General features: G+C 32.6%; 1 protein-coding gene across 16 annotated transcripts in view; it reads left to right on the top strand.

Moving 5' to 3' along the window:
• slc4a2a (solute carrier family 4 member 2a) overlaps positions 1–19125 on the top strand; it is an 83603-nt gene that overhangs the window by 27349 nt on the left and 37129 nt on the right. For all 16 annotated transcript variants that reach the window (XR_015477882.1, XR_015477880.1, XR_015477881.1 and 13 more), the window contains 2 exon segments: positions 6469–6627; positions 17180–17336. Coding sequence is in view for 13 of the 16 variants with exons in the window: in XM_087239825.1 (XP_087095951.1) it covers positions 6568–6627; positions 17180–17336 (217 nt within the window). In the remaining 3 variants the exon portion in view is untranslated.

Raw genomic sequence — 19125 nt, 5'->3', positions numbered from 1 at the left:
TAATTGATCAATTACATGCATAGTTTCTATCGTTACGTTACATTTTAGTGAGGACTTAAACAAGGATGTAAACAATGAGAAATATTTAGCACCATTAACAATTTAGCTACAAATTAATATTTATCAGTCAAACCTCTGTAAACATCCACAATCTTTACACTGTTCCTGGTAACGTGATGCCGATCCACAAATTACAGCACATTATGTTTGCTGACCAATCAGAGCCTTTTGAGGGCGGGCCTTTCAGAGGAACTAGGAAATATGAAGTATGTTGTTTACATGTTAGCTGTATTTAATCAAAGTAAGATATATGACAAAATTAGGTGATTTTCTACAAGTGAAGCATGAGCACACATTGGTTTGCATCTGAAGAAGACAACTAAGCCCTAAAAATACACTCTGGTCCACCCCTTTATAACAGGCAAAATAATCTGTCAGTGGGTTGAGCAAAATAATAATATTTCAAAATGAAAGCAAGATTATTTTACTTACCCCATTGGAAGATTATTTTACTTGTTTTAAAGAAAAACTCACTTATTTTTGATAGAAAATGCTTCTTGATTTAAGAATTTGGCGATATTTGGTCTAGAAACAAGGCAAAAACTCATTTTTTTTGCAGTGTGATTTTCAATCTTAAATTAATAGATTTGTTATTCTCGTCAATTGCTTTTTTTTAAACACTCTTAATAACAATATTTTTATTTGAAATTGGAAAGAAATGTTATAAGCACTATATAGTATAAAGTTGGTGATAATAGTGTCAGTTCAGTTGTTTCAATGGTTTCCAACTTGATTTGGAGGTCTCCAACAATATGTTTACAGCATGCAAGATCTGTCTTATTTTTGAGAGCCAGCTTTGCTCTTATTGGTGAGATGGCCCAGTCTCTTGTGATCAGTGTGGAGTACATTGAATTAGTGACATTTTCAGGAGGCTTTTTTCTAGTAAAATAACTAGTTAGTTTATGAGAACAAGAATATGAACAAGAATGTTTCTTTTGGATTCAGAAAATTAAAAGCTAGAGTTAGGAGAAAGGAGTGATTTATTTTAGAGAGAGAGAAGCAGTGGTTTGTCAAGCCCACTCGCCTGAGTGAGCCACACTCAGAATAATGTTTTGAGGTTGTCTTGTGGTATGGTGTTGTGATGGTGGTTTGGGGTGGGGAAGGGGGGTGTCCTGCTGATCGCGCATGAGCTGGGTTTTTAGTTGTTGTTTCAATGATACTAGTGAATAAGTGCAGTCCGTGTGGGAATGTGAAGATCATTCCATCAGCAAGGAACATGGAATGAAAATTTTGCGTCTCTGTGATGGTACCACATAGGAGGTAACAGCCCCTTTGACACATACAGACTTTGCTGGAAAATTACCAGCAATTTTTCTGGAAAGGGATCATGTGTCTACTGGCCCTTTTTGAAAATACCGGTAAATTCGTTCTTGCAATTTTTCGGGAAGGGAAGTTGTAACATTACCGGTAATTTGTCGAAATGCTGCACTGTGTGAACGCAGATGGAAAATTGCCGGAAAAAGCACGTTCACGATTAGTACACGCTGATGTAAGATGTCCTCTCCAGCCTATCAGAATATTCAGACACATTCACCTCCGCTCTGTTTACAAAAATAAATGTCTTTGAATATTTTTCCTGACACATTTAGCTGCTAGATGTTAGTCAGATATCATTTCCAGGTTCGTTCTTAATGCACACTGTGGAAAATTTTGATTTATGATAACCTGCTTATGATAACCTGCTGTTGTTTACCTTTAAGCTTCAGTTGCTTTACTTTAAGCAGCAGGTGAGCGGCAGCACACACACATATTATGTACCACCAACAGTCAACAAAAGCCAGACCCCTTCTATGTTTACTAATAGAAGCACAGCCATTTAGAGGTAATTTCTGGTTAGTGATGTCAGAATTTACTAGTATTTTGGAATGGATGTGTGAACGGTCTTTTCTGGAAAAATTCCGAAACGTTCTTGCCTGTTTGAACAGCGCTTTTTTAAATTTACCGGTATAGACAGTACAGTAATTTTCCAGATATTTACCGGTATCACTGTGGGAAAGGGGCTAAAGATTAGTTTTAGTTGTGTAGTGTTCTTATAACATTTATTAATATAGTATTAAAATAAAAAGTATTTGTTAACATAATTAGACATGTCTGGCATTAACAATAGAAACGTATTTTATAAAATAAACTTACTTTGATCAAATCAAGATTAAATAGCGTAAATATGATCAGCTACTACCCATTTTTAAGGTTAGTTAATACATTGCTAATAGTTAACTAATGTGACCATAAATAGTTAACACAACAGGTTTAAGCTCTGTGTTAATCACAGATGATCTCAAACTCGGCCATCTGTCAGTTCTTATTCAACGGAGAGCAATCATCAAGGACCGAAGACATGTTTTATGCAGTTTGTTGTGGAGAATGGTATCTACTCTGCTTTCTTTCCACAAAAGACTCATCTATTTAGCTGATAGCAAACACTGTAGCTTTTGTTGATGTGTACGGCTCGGTTGTTTCCAACATATAAATTGTGAAACCAGGTGTGCTATTTTCATTTGTTGATGGTCTGGTTTTATTACTTGTACTAAGTTTCAATTGTAATATCCATATTATGCTTTGTAAAGAATCACCTGATTAATGTTTGCTTCACTATTATTTATTGTCCTTTCATCTTAAATTGAAATTGTCTGTGAAACTAAAACAGACATTGCATCTATTTAACTGTGAAAAGTTACATTAAATATATTTTTAACTAAATAAACTTACAGTATGATTATATTTTTATTGTTGCTGTTACTGTTAAATAAATTACATCCCAACCAATGACTAATAACTTCTCATAGGGTGGGCCACAATTAAATATAAGTGTCCACCCAGGTCCACTATATTATGTTAAAGATTGCTCTCTTTTTCAACTTCATGCAGTCTAGGATCTGCATTTTCTACTCTACTGATCATACATGTCATTCAGCCTGAGGCATATTCACCTCCCTTTTCAGTTTTGTTGTCAAAGTTCTCTTGCATATGTATAAAATGTAACTTTTTTGTATTAAAAAACAACCAGTAAGTCAGATGTAAAAAGGGTTGTACTATCAAAGTTACCAAGTAATGCAATATGTTACCTTTTAAGGTAAAGAAAGAATACTGTATAATGTTATTCATTATGCACATTTGTAACAAATCTAAATAGGTTGTGCAAAAGGTTAGCCTGGAATTACTGATTATTGACTAATTTTAGGCAATTCAGAAATTCTTTATTTTAGGAGACCTTAAAGCAGCCATTATCAGGCAGTTTGATCTTTAAATTGTAAAGGTTTAAGGACTAAATGGCACATTTGAGCTGTCTTAGAGGAAAATAAACTACACTGAAACATCTTAAAATATATCACCACCATTGTTTAGTCTTAAGATGCACACCAGAAATGTGTTTTTCCAAGGCATTTTTATAAAAGATGCTTAAGTAATCTAACCTAACTTAAGCCTATTTCTTGGTGGAGTACAGTATGGTACGGGTCGGTATAGGTCACCTTTATCAGGCTTGACAGAAATTTTCTTATGACAAAGTTTTAGTCGACGTCATTTTTGCTCGAGGAAATGTCAAAGTAAAGCTGTATGGGACGTTCACGTATTATATGAGAAGCACTTCTCACAAAACAGAGAATTTATACATAAATACTTGTGTATAAATGTTCATTACTAACCTTTCTATGAACAGGATTTGATTATAACTGCAGATCAATGATTAATGGTGTGAAATAGCCTACTGTAACACCTGCAGTTACATAAAATAAATAAATGCAGCATATATGAACTCATACAGACCCTTACAGTCTCCTATATACAGAGATGCATAAAGTACTAGAGACCCTGACTTAAGTAAAAGTTCAAGTGCTCTATCAAAAAATTGACTTGAGTAGAGGTTGAAGTGCTCTTTAAGCACCATACTTTAGTGGAAGTACTAAAGTATTCAACATTCTTTGTATTTAAGTATTGCAAGTAGTTTATTTCAAAATTTACTATTCAAGTACTGAAAGTAAAAGTATAAGTATTGTGTAATCTAGTTATTAAAGAAATCAGTCAAAAGACATATTGTTTTGTTTATTTTAAATATCTTTTTTGGGGGCACGTGATTAAGCAGAACAAAAAGAAACATGGCTTACAATTTACAGTACATGAACTAAAAACATTATATGAACACAAAAACATTTAAATCCACTCAAAACGCTATTGAAACCCATTTTCAGATCGCAAACTATTGGTTGTAAATGCTGTAAATGGAAGTTCTAAACATTCTACCGGAAGACGCTGGTCACTATAATATAACATATGTACTGAAGTAAAAGTGGAAGTAGGAGAAAAAAACAATACTCCAGTAGAGTACAGATACAGCCTTTTAGTGCTTAAGTACAGTAGTGAAGTATTTCTACTTTGTTGTTATACATATCTGCGGATATGTTATCAATTACAGAAAAATTGCACACAGCATACATTTAGTCCTTATTTATGTTAAACAACATGCAACATATAGCCCACAGTCAGTGCAAACCTCTCATCTGTATCTTTAATCTTTACCAGCACATGTAACCTCTGTTAGAAAGTAATTCAGATTTCATAGTAATCCAAAAGGCGATGATAAAAGTTAAACATGACAGTTTGTTCATCAAGATGTCGACAAGGTTTGTTTAAGCTAAGTGGACCATGGCTCGTTATTACATGTATATAGTATTACGGTGTAATGTCTTGGCTGTATATTTAACAATGATGCTTCCTTTGTTTTCATTTTCTTAGCTTGTGCATGCGCTAGTGACGTACAGTATCTCTGTAAACCAATAGTGTTCAGCTGCACGCCTTGCTCTGCCTTTTGGTTTTGGTACCCTTTTGTTTTGCTAGGTACCCTTCTTAAAAGGTACCCAAAAAATGGTATGGTATTTCAACCATAATGGTATGGTTCAATTTTTGGTACGTTTTGACAGTAAAAAACGGCCATAAAAGCATACCAAACCATACCGTACCACTCAGTGGAAACTGGCTATTAAAGGGACAGTTCACCCCAAAAAAATCTTAGTTTTCTCACATTTGTGTGGTTCTTTTTTTTATTAACATTCTTCAGTATATCTTCCTTCGTGTTCGACATAAGAAAGAAACTCAAGTTTGAAACAAAAAATCAAGGTAGTAAATCTTGACAGACTGCATTTTTAAATGTATTTTTTTATCTCTTTAATCTAAGCTCTGTTTATCAACAGACCTTACTTTTACAAACAGCTCCATTAAACACACACAAAAATCCACAGGAGCTGCACTTCAACATACGAAGTACAGTGTAAGTTCAAGAACAGGGCACCTTCATCAGACTGAAATTATCGCATCATTACATGGCTCTCAACCAAATCATTCCACCATTTAACACGGTACAGTGATGCAAATAACTAGTGTAGCTTACAAAGTCTTTGAAGACACTTTACTGTATGTCCTAATAATAAAGGAAACTGCACATGAACTCCAGCCATAATAACTACTCAGCCTTGAAAAGAGCTGATTAGGCAAGAGCATGCTTAACTAACGTCACACACACATCACTTAACCTTTCAGTAGACCTTTGAGTGCTACAATGTAGGACAACGTTTTTTTTAGTTATTTATATACTAGTGTTGTCTCCTTTTATTAACTGCCATATGACATTTGTAATGCCTCAATATTAAATAATCATAGAATCCTGTGAAAAATGCATGCATTATTAGTTAAAAACAAACAATTTATTTATAGACAAATACTGTGACCTTTAACATACTGACACCTACACCTGTATCGATTTAAATAAGGATGTGGGTTTTAGTTTTGGTGTTTTCCATTGAGAAATGCTGCAGTTTCCTGTGCAGATGCTGCGATTGTGATATTGTATATGAGCTTTGACCTTGATGCGCAGACATATTTGCTGTATTAATATCTGTCTAAGGCAGCATACAAACCTTGTTGCAGATAAAATGTAACATTTAAAAAAATCCGAGGACAGGGGAATTCCTTTCATTCATTTATAAACCTAAGAGCTTGTGGTTAATGTGAGTGCGAATCGTTTTGTGATCATAATAAATTGCTCATCACAATTAAGTGAAGCGGTATATAAAAATAAAGGTTGCATCGACCTCTTGACCTCCAAAATATGTATTTACTGCTCTTCACAGAATGTTTATTTTTGTTACTATTTAACTATATGGATGTTTTCTTTAGGGCTTTAAAGCTATTAATAGAGAGGCTTTAATGGCCATTAAAGTCAAGGGATCTTTTTTATGATTGAGAACTTTCTCAGCGCTACCTTCAAGGCTGTATAAAAACAGAAGCTTAATGAGGAAGGAAATTAAGGTCACCTGTATGACTATGAAATAAACTGGTGATATCATGTAAATTGATCTGCCTGAGAAGACCGATTAACTAAGCAGAGGTTTGCTTTTTGTATTTGTGTCACATCAGGTTATGCTGCCCGAAAGTTCCCAGTTGAGTCTGAGTAAAAGAGAAAAGGGCTAAAGCCGGAGCACTTTAAAGCATCTCCCACAAATCTGACCATAAGCAATGAGTGACCCTCAGGATGCCAGTGACGTCACTTCTGCCGCAGGCTTGACCAGACATTTGGTAGGTAATCTATGACATATATGCTTTTGAGGGGTTTTTCGGCTATGAAGATCATTAAGCTGGAATATGTTTTGAATGTGCATCTAAGGTCAGCTTTATCCACTGCTAAACTCTAAACATTAGCAGTGGATGAGACATCAACCTTTTTGATGCGATATTTGTGCAGTGTTTTCTTTTTTTCATTTTAATTAATGAGGGGGTTTTGTGTGTTTTAACGACACAAAATAAAGAAAAAACACCTTTAAAAAGTGTCAGTAGCCATTGAATTGTATCACCCTGATTAAAAATCTTATTTGATGTACTGTTGAAGATGTTGGATGACCTTGTGAAAAGTAATTTAACAAACATTAAATATTTAGTTGTACCATCCCTTAAAGTTTTCCGAAAGTGCTAAATCACTTGTTTTTTCCTCTCCAATATCTTGTCGCACTATGTTTTCATTGGCATCAAGTAACTCTATGGCACAAATAGCTGGCAAAGTGTTAAGGTTTGCTTTATTCAGCGGTGGTGGGTGATTTATTCTGCAGGTTCATGAGTAAGTACCTGTGCTGCTGATTTGCGAGACAGCAGTCGTCAAATCACTTGTAGGAACAATTGCCGCTGATCCTCCAGAGCTCTGATTCACTACAATACGATTTAAGCACAATTTGTGTATCCATGGGGACAGAGTCGCCTAATGTGCAATACCTAGAAACCAATTTACAGCTGAAAAACATTCTGTGCCTGTGTACAGTTGTATAGAAGGCATGCTGTGCAGATTGTGTCTGGATTCTTAAATATGTCTCTGTGAAACTAGTCTTTCAATTAGCCCTTATCTAGGTATTATTCAGCTTTTAAAGAGGCATGCATGACACTTGCTCATTACACTGACTCAAGTCAAACCTACTGCAATAAACAAATCCCTTACTGATTAAAAGAAAACTATTTATAATTTTGCAGTGTAAATAATAATTATGTTACATAATAGGATCTTAATCATTTGCATAGTGGGTCTTGGATTGTTAAGCAACTATATATGGAACCAGACTGTTGTTGGAACTTTAATTGGCTTCTGTCTTAAACCGTGTGTTAAGATACAGAGAAACAAGTGTTGCAAGTAACATGCAGTGTATAAAATGTCAGTTAATTAACAGTTGCTCGTTGGTCATGATTTCTCGGGTGTTTTCTGGTTATCATGCTTTCTAATTGCATTATGTGTATTCAAAAAGGCAGCAACACCAGAGCTCCAAAAATGCCAATTTATTTAATTAAAAAGGCCATCCCTATCTTGTACACATGCTTATTAAAAGACTACAAATATTTTACTGCAGCAGCCATCTTTTTTGTTAAAATATATTGTTTATAAAGGCTAGATTGTTTGCATAGGTTTATTTTCGACCATTTTCATACAGACCATTTAATGTTGGCCTGTTCAGCTCCATAAACGGTTTAAATTATATTTATTTTAGTAAATAATAAAATATGAACTCAAATAAGTCTTACATACATGTAATATAATAGTCATTCTTGATCATGCCACAAATAATTATTTTTTAGAAAATTCTATTTATATATTTAGAAAATAATTTTATCCTGTCAAGGCGTTTATACAGAAATTTAAAAGTAACAATGAGATGTCTTGCTTTTTCTGTTAAATTTCTGCTGAAAGTGTAGCTCACTTATTTTTGGGAATGCCCTTTTGTTCAATGTTTTAGATTAATGTGAATGCTTTCATTATCCAAAATAATTTTAATCACTTATATTATTTAGAAATGATGTTATATAATGCACGTTTTTGTGTAAACCTCTTGTTATTTATTTGAAAATTTTATATCCATATATGTAAATAAATGTAAACCCCTTTATAGCATTTTCAAACAAGCTGGAACAGTATTAACATACAATTCAACATAGCCTAAAGAGTGGTTTAAAATCCTAGAATTTGTACATATTGATTTTTTACCAGGCCTATTCATTGATTTTTTTTTTCCTTTTCATATTTCTATGATTATACTTTTTTGTTAGGCTGCTGAAATGTAACTAATAATTGTAACTCTTTTGTTGTTGAAAATACAGAAACAAATCCTATAAATACATAAAAAATAAAGAAACACATAACAGAATATAGCAAAGAAATGCAACAAAATAAAGTAAAAAAAAAAAAAAACTACCCAAACTAAGGAAAATGATGAATATCAAACTCCTCGTTCAAATTTCTTGGAGACAATGTAGGTAGAGTGAAAATCCAAAAGGCTTCATGATGTAACAGCAATTTTTAAAGATCTCCCCCTGACGTGGACACTTAACAACTTCAAATCTCTATATGTCGTAGAGTGGAAACAGAATGTCTCATATCTAAAAAAAAAAGTGCATCATTGTTTAGAAATGTGAATTTTTAAAGGATTTTTAATTGCATTATGTAACATTGATATATGCTTCTGATGTTAAAAAATCAAAACTACAGATCCTTTTATTGGCAGTAGTTTAAACAGAAAGATAGTGTGAGAAAAAGATAGAGAGAGAAATAAATGCAAAATGACAGAAAATGTACTGGTAACTCATTGCAGTACAGTTTTGTACTGTACTGTAATTTACATGACCCAACTTGACTACATAAAAAAAAAAAAAAAAAAGTTGAAGCCGAGATAAAGTTCACACAATGCAGTTTGAAAGCATTAATTAATAGATACCCCCATGACCATTATGGACTTTTTTCTCTTGTTTTTCTTTAAAAAATAAAATAAATCTTAAGATTTAAAAAAAAAAATTTTTTGTACAGCATATTAAGACTCATTGTCAGAAAAAAAATAATGATGTAAATTATTCCTATCCCATTAAATAAACCATGATTGTAGAAAAATAACAACAGATTTTTACTTTTTAAGATATTTTCTCAATTTCAAATGTATGTAAAATATAGTAGTATAGTCAAATTTATTGTAATTAAAAAAAAATTTAAGTAATACAAAGAACTTTGGCCAGTGTAACAAAGTGAAAGTAATTTTCTTATTAGAAATGTACACGTAAGAATAACCCACATTTTAAGTCTACCGTTAATAGTACATCTATTTTAAAAGCTTTTAAAAATCAGTAAATGTGGTTTGTTACTACTCAAATCTGAAGCGTAGATGACCTGTTATTCTTTTAAAACTCTTTTGTATACTAAAGCAAATGTTTTGTAGAGGGTGAAATTTCATTGGATAAACTAAATCTAGGCATGTAAATGGGTGATTATATATATATCTGTATATATTGCCAAAGTAAATGCATCTTTTCAACATATGTCTTTATCAGCTTGTCCAAGTTTTAGTTAATTGTGATGGAAATGCCCTAGGAGTGATATCAGTTCATCATAAGATTTCATATGTAAAATGGAAAATGTCACTGGAAATAAATATCACTTTAAAGTAGGTGGTACAGAACATCCTGAAATGTGATGGTAATACTGATTACTCAATGCCGTTTAAAGGTTATGGAGAATATCTGTTTTTTTTTCTTTTTGTGGTGAGATGAAAGAGATAAACAAAAGCCACTAGCGGATTCCCTGTGAAGGCCCTTTCTCTCTGGTAAAACGATCATGTAATTGTGCAGAATTGCAGCTCATTGACATTGTTCTCCATATTAAAACTGCATTCAGATCTCACAGGGACAATGACGCTTCTGTGGGAAAATGTAAGTCAATATGGAGCGAGAAAAAAGTGAAGCGACAGGAGAATCACAGGAGCACTTTGAAATGGAAAACACTGTACATTCAGTATTCAGGAACACAGAACTTTGTTCAGTTATATTGGAAAAATTGGAGACAGATGGGTTTAAGGAGGTGGAATGTGTGTGTGAGTTTACAGGAGTTTCATGCACCTGCGGGCACCAGAAGCACAATCTTGACTTATTGTTCTTGGCAAAAGCAGAAAAATATGTCACAACAAAATTCCAGTGACTTGCAATATCTTTGTAACCAAAACAAAAGCAAAGCATGATGCAACAACAATTACAAATCAACTATCCATTACAAAACAGCCAATCAGAAAAGTTGTTTGCACTTTATTGTACTGTATATGTAAAATTGGTTAAAGGTAGGGGATTGTAGATAGCTATTACCTAGTTTTCACTGTTTGCATCCTATTTTGGTTCCTTAAACATGAAAAATTGATAAAATGTCATTTAAAAGCATATAACTTTCATCCAACTTTATGCATGTTTCATATATAATATATATTATGATAATATATATAATATATACATATATATATAATATATGAATGTACACAATCAAAATCTTTTTATTTGTGTTTGATAATTGATATTATTGAAGAAAAGGACTTAATTCTATAGATTAAGCAGACCTTTATGACAAAATTTAGCCATGGTTAAGATAAAAACTGTATATTGAGATATATGTTAATTCTTTTTGCTATTTGCAAATGAAAGTTTAACACTGATATGTATAAAATGAGTTAATCAAAATGTATTTTAAAAAGTTTGAAAGCTGGAAATAACCATATATATTAGTTTAGTAATTTTGCTGTTGCTATAAAATAATAATAATAATAATATATATATATATATGTGTGTGTGTGTGTGTGTATATATATATATATATGTATATATATATATATATATATATATATATATATATATATATATATATATGTATGTATGTATGTATATATATATGTATGTATGTATGTATATATATATATATATATATATATATATATATATATATATATATATATATATATATATATACAAAGTTGAAGTCAAAATAATTAGCCCCCTTAAATTATTAGCACCCCAGTTTATTTTTTTCCCCAATTTCCGTTTAACGGAGAGAATATTTCTTCAACACATTTCTAAACATAATAGTTTTAATAACTTATCCCTAATAACAGATTTCTTTTATCTTTTCCATGATGACAGTAAATAATATTTTACTTGATATTTTTCAAGACACTTCAATACAGCTTAAAGTGACATTTAAAGGCTTAACTTGGTTAATTAGGGTAACTATGCAGGTTAGGCTAATTAGGCAAGTTATTGTATAATGATGGTTTGTTCTGTAGACTATCAGGAAATACTATCAAAATATGTACATAGACTTAAAATGTTGTGTTACTTTAAGTAATTGTTAAAAAAAATTAATAAATATTAATAATAAAAATTAGATGTATGTGATTTTTGGTAGCCTAATAAACTAAATCTGTGAAAATCAGTTGTATTATAAAAACAGCATTAATATTTTAACTCTTTTTTTGTATTCTAAAATATTACACAAAATTACCTGTTGTTAAAATAATACTGGATGAATCATATTTAGACATTTCTGTTTCAACAATATTTATGCTTTTTGCATGCAATTCATTTTTGAAAGTTGGACAAACTGATCTGCACGTGGACATAATGTTTTATAATGCTTTTATAATTGTATTACAAACCAAAAATTTGCTTTTTTAAATCGTTCTCAGACCAATTAAATACATCTTGACTGTATGCCTACATCATATTGTCTTAAGGATTGGTAGTTCTGTAAATTGAAGAAGTGTTGTTGTTGTTGTGGCAAATTCATGTAAGGTTTAGGAGTTGGGGGAAGGGTTAGGATTAGGTAGTGAGGTTTTGGATTAGGTCATCAAGTAGTGACTTTAACAAGGGGGTAATTACGCACCTGCTCGGTGAATTTGCTACCTGATTGCCTGAATACCTAACCCTACCCCACACCTAATCCTAACTCATATAGCGCCAAATGTGGAAATGCGTCTTTCAGCAATAGACCAGAGCCAGAGCATAGGCTCCTGAAGGTCAGCTCTATCCTCAAAAGGCAGAATAAGCTCATTTGCATCTAAAGTCTCATTCACAAAATGGCTTGTTCTGGCTCATACCCCAGGGTGCCATTTACATGAGTGCATTACTGTTTTTTTTTAGAATGAAAATGCTCCTCATCAATTTTTTTGTGTTTCAGAAAAACAATCTCTGTCCAGACTATACAGCCTAAAACACATGCTATGTAACCATTGGGCAAGTGCATATATTGCTGGCATATGTACTTGCTGTTTGTTGCTTGTGTAATGGTTTCATGAGAGGGGCTTGATGAATCAGGCAACATTAGCAATATTCTCCGCATTAAGTAATATTATACTTAATATTTATACTTAATACTTAATATTAAATTAAGTAATATTATAGTCATTTATAGTAAATACTAGGGATGTAACGGTATCAGAATTTCACGGTACGGTAATACCTCGGTATGAAAGGCACGGTACAGTATTTATTGAATAATTTACAGGAAAAACAAAACTAATAAAAAGAATGAAAAAAGTGCCAAAAGTGTTTATTTACCTTAGCACTGAACATATCAATGACATACAAATTAGCAATCTATCTGTAAGTTTCGAAACAGCAACTTCAATTTTTCAGTTTTAATAACAAAAACTATTAAACCATATAAAAAATAAAGTTTCAATTTAGTATTGTTGAAAACTCATCACATTCAACATTTAATCACTCATTCACTTAGATAGAGATTGATTTTTTAAGGAATATTATCATATAACTATAATCTGGTAAAAGCTGGGAACTCTGGGCATGTCCCCTGCAACAGAAAAAGAACCCCTCTCATTTGGGACTGAGGTTTCTGGGACAGAGAGATATGATTTAGCCAAGGTTAACAGTAGTGAGCAACGTTGTGCATTGTCTTTCCACCACTTGAGAGGACAAGCCATGTGTGAGATAGAGGTCTCTTTGCGGTACAAGTCAATGTCTGAATCAATCTAACAAGTGTGCTGTGTTCTGCAGTCCCCATGACTGTTTTTAGTCATATTCCCCGACTTATATTTCACCACAGTATGGCAGTGCCTGCATATTGTTTTTTTCTTTGTCTGTCACCTTTTCTCCTTTTTCGTATCTTTTTAAAAAAGAAACCATTTCCGCATTACTGGATCTGTAGTGACAACAGACCGCAAAGGATGATGGCCACGCCTAGGCTGATGGGAATTGTAGTTCCCTCTACCTCCCGTTCGCTTCATTCGCAAACATCGAGCCAAAATCTTAAACTAACGTCATATTGACGTCAAATACTGACATTTATTCGTCAAGTATGGCAACCAAAATCGTCTGATAGATGTCATTGTGGTAACATCCACACAACGTCAAGCTGTAACATCATTATATGTTTATGTTTGGTTGATTTTAGGTTGGATGTTGGACATTGATGTCGGCCTAAATTTAGGTTCTGATGTCAACCTGAATTTTATTTCCAAACAAAAATGTAACGTCCCCATGGCATTGGCTGACAGCATCAATCTGACGTCATATTGATATCCTGTGCCTGCTGGGACCACAACAGATTAGATTACTATAGTATGGTTTAAAAATACTGTAGTGTTTATTATAAATTACTATTGTATTTTTTTCATGTGGGTCCACAAAACCAGTCAGAGAGCAATTGTGGATAATTGCACCTCCTTTTTTTCAAAGTGTGTGTTTCAGTCCATCTATACTGAAACTGAACACCAACATTTCCAAAAGCGTTACTTTTCTACTTTTACTGTTACCTTTTTATGTTTTAGCATTGTTAAAACAAGGGCCTTTTCAAAATGTTCAGATTCTGTGGGTCTAGAGATGCTGGAGAAGTGTGAATAACCATAAAAACATGTGTTTTAAAAGGAAAATACCTAAAAATGGCAAGCTAAAAATTGACCTGTGTTCCATTTTGAGCTTGAAAACCTCACACTCACATGTAAAAAGTGGTAAAATAGGTTCTCTTTAACTGAGGGGTACTTAGTAAATACTTTATATAAACTACAAACATACACTACCTTCAGACCGTCTAATTTGTTGGTCATTTGGTCTCTATAGGATGTTGTGTTTTCTCAGTATTTGCTGTGCTGGTGTCTTAACAAACTCACCCACCGATGCTCTTTTAGTCTTGTAAACAATGGCTTTGTTTGGGCGTCTCTAACCTGACATAACTGATGGTCTGCTTGAGTGTCTGTAGGAGTGCTGCGGACTCTCTCTCTGTGCCGCAGGTGGGATGAGCTTCAGGATGTCTATTAAATGTGTGTGTGCCAGAAGCTGGTTTCTGTGGGTATGTTAGTTTTACCCTGAGAGGGCCCTCAGTCAAAACACAGAGTTAAATGGAGCACAAGACCACAAGCTGCAGTTTATCCTCAGGAGGCATACCACAGACAGCAGGGGAGAAGATGTGGAATGAGAGAGTAAAAGACGACATCCGTAAATGCAGTATATACAGAGGTCATTTATTTACTGTGGAGAAAGTGTATTGCATGGTACATCAGTGGTAGTTAACTATATGGCATGTCGAGGACATAAAGTGATCTGCAATCTCTTTTTTTGTTATGTGCTTATGTTGTTTTGTTGGATGAGAACATAACATTATCTGAGTTTCTACTGATGCTAGGTGAAAATAAGAGAAATCACATCAAACGGATATGTGAAACAAAAATAACAATTTATTAAACAATGAATAAATGAATTTGGAATGTAATTTAAATTACCGAATCAAACAAAAAAACAAGATTGTTCCCAAAACAAAGAAATAAATATAACAAAACAATCTACTTAAGCCCCCACCCACTAAACTAACCAAAGAAAAATGTAGAAACAAAGCCGTAATCTTCAGCGTATGTGATGCTTAATGAAACTACTTAACTAATCAAAGCATAATTACAGGTGTGGCAACTCCTCTAAAAGCTAACTAACACAAAATACTCTTCTACTTAGCATTTCTTGCAAAGTACACACTGTTTGCAATTAGCAAAGCAAACGCTTATCTGATAATCCAATTCTCATAAAGATTGTTCGACTTCTTAATAGTCAGGTAAATTGAACATCAAAAACCTATTTAAACAATAATGCACTTTAACGAGAGGCAACCGAATCAACAACAAAGATAATACGAACACAAATGAACAGGCTTGTTGACACAAGTGAGTAGTTTGGTGTAGAATCAGGCGCTCCTGCTGAACAGCGTAAGCGAATGCTTTATATATGCGGCCGCCAGCTCCTGATTGGTTCGCCAAGTGGCATCATAATAATGTGACAGCCTTCTCGATCAATGGTCGCCCACCTGTGCAACACATAATACACAACCGGAAAATGAAGAGAAAGCGAAACAAAAAGCAAACACAAAACACCACAGAGCATATTTTGAATGTTGCAGAAATATACTGTATGAATAGTAAGTCTTATTTTAGTTAGTCACCTGAGCTCACTGCAAAAAGTCTGTCACTCATTTAGATTATTTGTCTTGTTTCTAGTCCAAATATCTAAAAAATTCTAAATCAAGAAGATTTCTAAACAAGCAAAATATTTAAGAAATAATTTTAAGAAATATGACAAATTGAATAAGTTTTTCCTTAAAGCAAGAAACAATCAGCCAATAGGGTGAGCAAAAAAAAAAATCTTGTTTTTTCTTTTGACATAAGATAAATTTGCTTACTCTTGTTGGTAGATTATTTTGCTTGTTTTAAGGGAAAACTCATTTAATTTTGACATATTATTTCTAAAAACAAGACTATACGTTTTGCTCATCTCGGTTGTCTCTATTTAGTAATTGTTTGATATTTGGACTAGAAACAAGAGAAATAATCTAAGTAAGAAAAACATTTTTGGCAGTGCTGGAAGTGTCGTGACTAATTCAGCTGATTTAGGAAAATGAGAAACTGTCAAATTAGGGCTGTATGATATTAGAAGAAAATAGCATTGCAATAGTTGTTTTTTCTGCAATATATATTGTGATATGAATATTTTCACAAGATGAATCTATTTGAAAAGTATTTATAATTTTACATTGATTGGAATGATTTGGTTAGGAGGCATCTGTATAAAATACACAAAAGTATAGAAAGATATACAAATAACAAATAAAGCAAAGATGAAAACAAAATAAATACAGCTTTATGCTTTTGCGATGGAGTCTAACACTATTGGCATACAGAAATTCAATAATTGAGTGTAAAATAACATGGTATAGTCTTTATTGTATACATAACTAAACACAATTAGTCTTTATTAAACTGGCAAACTTGATAATTTTTTGTGACCAAATGGATTAATTCCACTTGAAACCCAGTACAATGTGTCTACTGCAGATTCCCACATTGCGATATTGATGCTGAAAGATATATTGTGCAGCCTGATGTCAAATGTAAAATGTTTCTTCTTCTGGAAGAAAGTAAATCAGAAGTAGTGAAATACTGCTGCTTGTTATTTGCAAAATGAGAAAGCACAGTGCAATGGGGAAATGGACTATTTGGAGCCAGAGATCATAGTTACAGACAGTGGAGACTGGAGACCTTATTTAAGATGCTTTGATATTGATTAAGTTGCTTCATACTTAAGTCAGTGGGTTAGTGAGAGGCCATGATAATTTCATTGATTGAATTATTTTTATGAGATGTACTACTTTAAATGTATATGAAAAGTGCTGGATAAATAAACTCTCTAATATACAAACAAGCTGAAGGACATGATAATGACTCTTTATATTTACATTTTTTTATCTGAAAAGAAAAAAGAAGTGAATGTTAATATTGTTGTCTCTGTTTACTTGTAGCCTATTGCAGTGCAGCCTCCCCCTCAGCGATGTGATGATGAAGATGAAGGGGATTTAAATAAGACACTGGGAGTCCAGCGTTTCCAGCAGATCCTCACACCGCCTCAGCGCCTGCCCACCGAACAACACCGCACTTTTAACGAGGAGGACTTTGAGTGTAAGAGCCTCACCCCTGATGCTGTGAAATGCATTAAAATTAACGTTAAAATGGAAATGTTCAAAACATTGCAGCTTACAGTAATATAATATAAATATGGTCATAATTAATCAAGAGCAAATCATATACTCTGAAACGGCATGTTATGGTTTTTAATGCGCACTGCTCATCTATATATATCTGAATATCTGAATTATTAGACTGCTTGTTTATTTTTTCCCCAATTTCGAGTAAAAATATAGCTTAAAGGGGCTAATAATTTAGCCCCTAAAATGGTGTTTAAAGATTTTTAAACTTTTTTTGCTCTGTTAAACATCAAAAACAAGAAAACAAGAAAAAAAATCAAAGGGGGCTAATAATTCTGACTTCAACTGTATATATATATATATATATATATATATATATATATATATATATATATATATATATATATATATATATATATATATATATATATATATATAAAAGCAAAAATGTAAATAAATATTAAGCTGTATAATGTTTCTTGTTTTTCTATTTCAAATTTTAGGCCTCTTAACAATTATATTTATACAATTTAAGATATTAAAGACTTTTTTATGACCTAAAAATTCATAAAACCAGGGCACATTTTGTAATTGCAATCATTCCCATAAATGTGTTTTACAGATCACTCCCACCTCTTTTTATTTGTAAATGTGAGTGCTCTGTTTATATTTAAATTCAGGGTAAAAATGCTGACTATGGATGTTAAAACTTTAAAGCAAAAAACATAATTCATTCACTGATACAAGGTTAATATACAAGCCTGTAGAAAATACTAATAGCAGTTTTATTCACTCATAATACACCGAAAACCATCCAAAAACAGGTGCTGAAGAGAAAGTCACGTCATGAATTAAACCTCATTTAATTAAATTAAATTCATTTTGATTTCTATAGTGCTTTTGCAATGTAAATTGTGCCAAGGCAGCTTAACATAGAGGTTCTAGTTAATTATATTTGAAACTGTGTCTGTCCAATTTTCAGTTGTAGTAGTTCAGTAAAGTGTGGTTTAATTTTCACTGCTGAAAGTCCAAACACTGAAGAGCAAATCCATCGATGCACAGCTCCACAATTCCCAAACCAAGCAAGCCATTTGCAACATTGGCATCACGAATAGCTTTTCCAATAGCTGAGAAAATACATACTGACTTATAGAACGTGCACTGCACCATGTATAAACATTTTATTGAACAACATCAAATGTAACCTAAAGCCCAACTATGTATATAACTCGTAAGAAAAAAGCTACAAAGAAACAGTTATTTTATAGTTATTTCCCTCAAATATAGTAATGCACTCAACATACACTCTCCCTCAAGTTGCTTCAAACATTGAGTTTCTTTATCCTTTTAAACACAAAAAAGGTATGTTAAATAGTGTTTGGATACCTGTAGCCATTAACTTCTAAAATAAAAATAAAAATATAATGGAAGAACATTCTTCACAAAATTATAATTTAAATTCAACTGAAAAAAGAAACTCTTGTTTGTGAGGAATGCTGTAAATGTTAGAATTTTCATTTTTGGGTGGACTGTCACTTTAAGTGTCATGCAGGAAATTCTGGGAATGTCAATTGACACTTTTTCACTGTACACTGTTATTATTATTATTATTATTATTATTATTATTATTATTATTATTATTATTATTATTATTATAACCTCTATTTTACCAGGAAAAACACATTGAGATTAAAAATCTCTTTTACAAGAGTGTCTGGCCAAGATTAGGCAGCATACATGTCACAAAACAATTGACAGTTAAC

Source organism: Danio rerio, chromosome 2 (assembly GCF_052040795.2).
Source record: "Danio rerio strain M-AB ecotype USA chromosome 2, GRCz13ab, whole genome shotgun sequence".
In the NCBI taxonomy this organism is placed as follows: Eukaryota; Metazoa; Chordata; class Actinopteri; order Cypriniformes; family Danionidae; genus Danio; species Danio rerio.
Note: the sequence above shows the minus strand (reverse complement) of the source record. Positions and strands in the feature narration are given on the sequence as shown.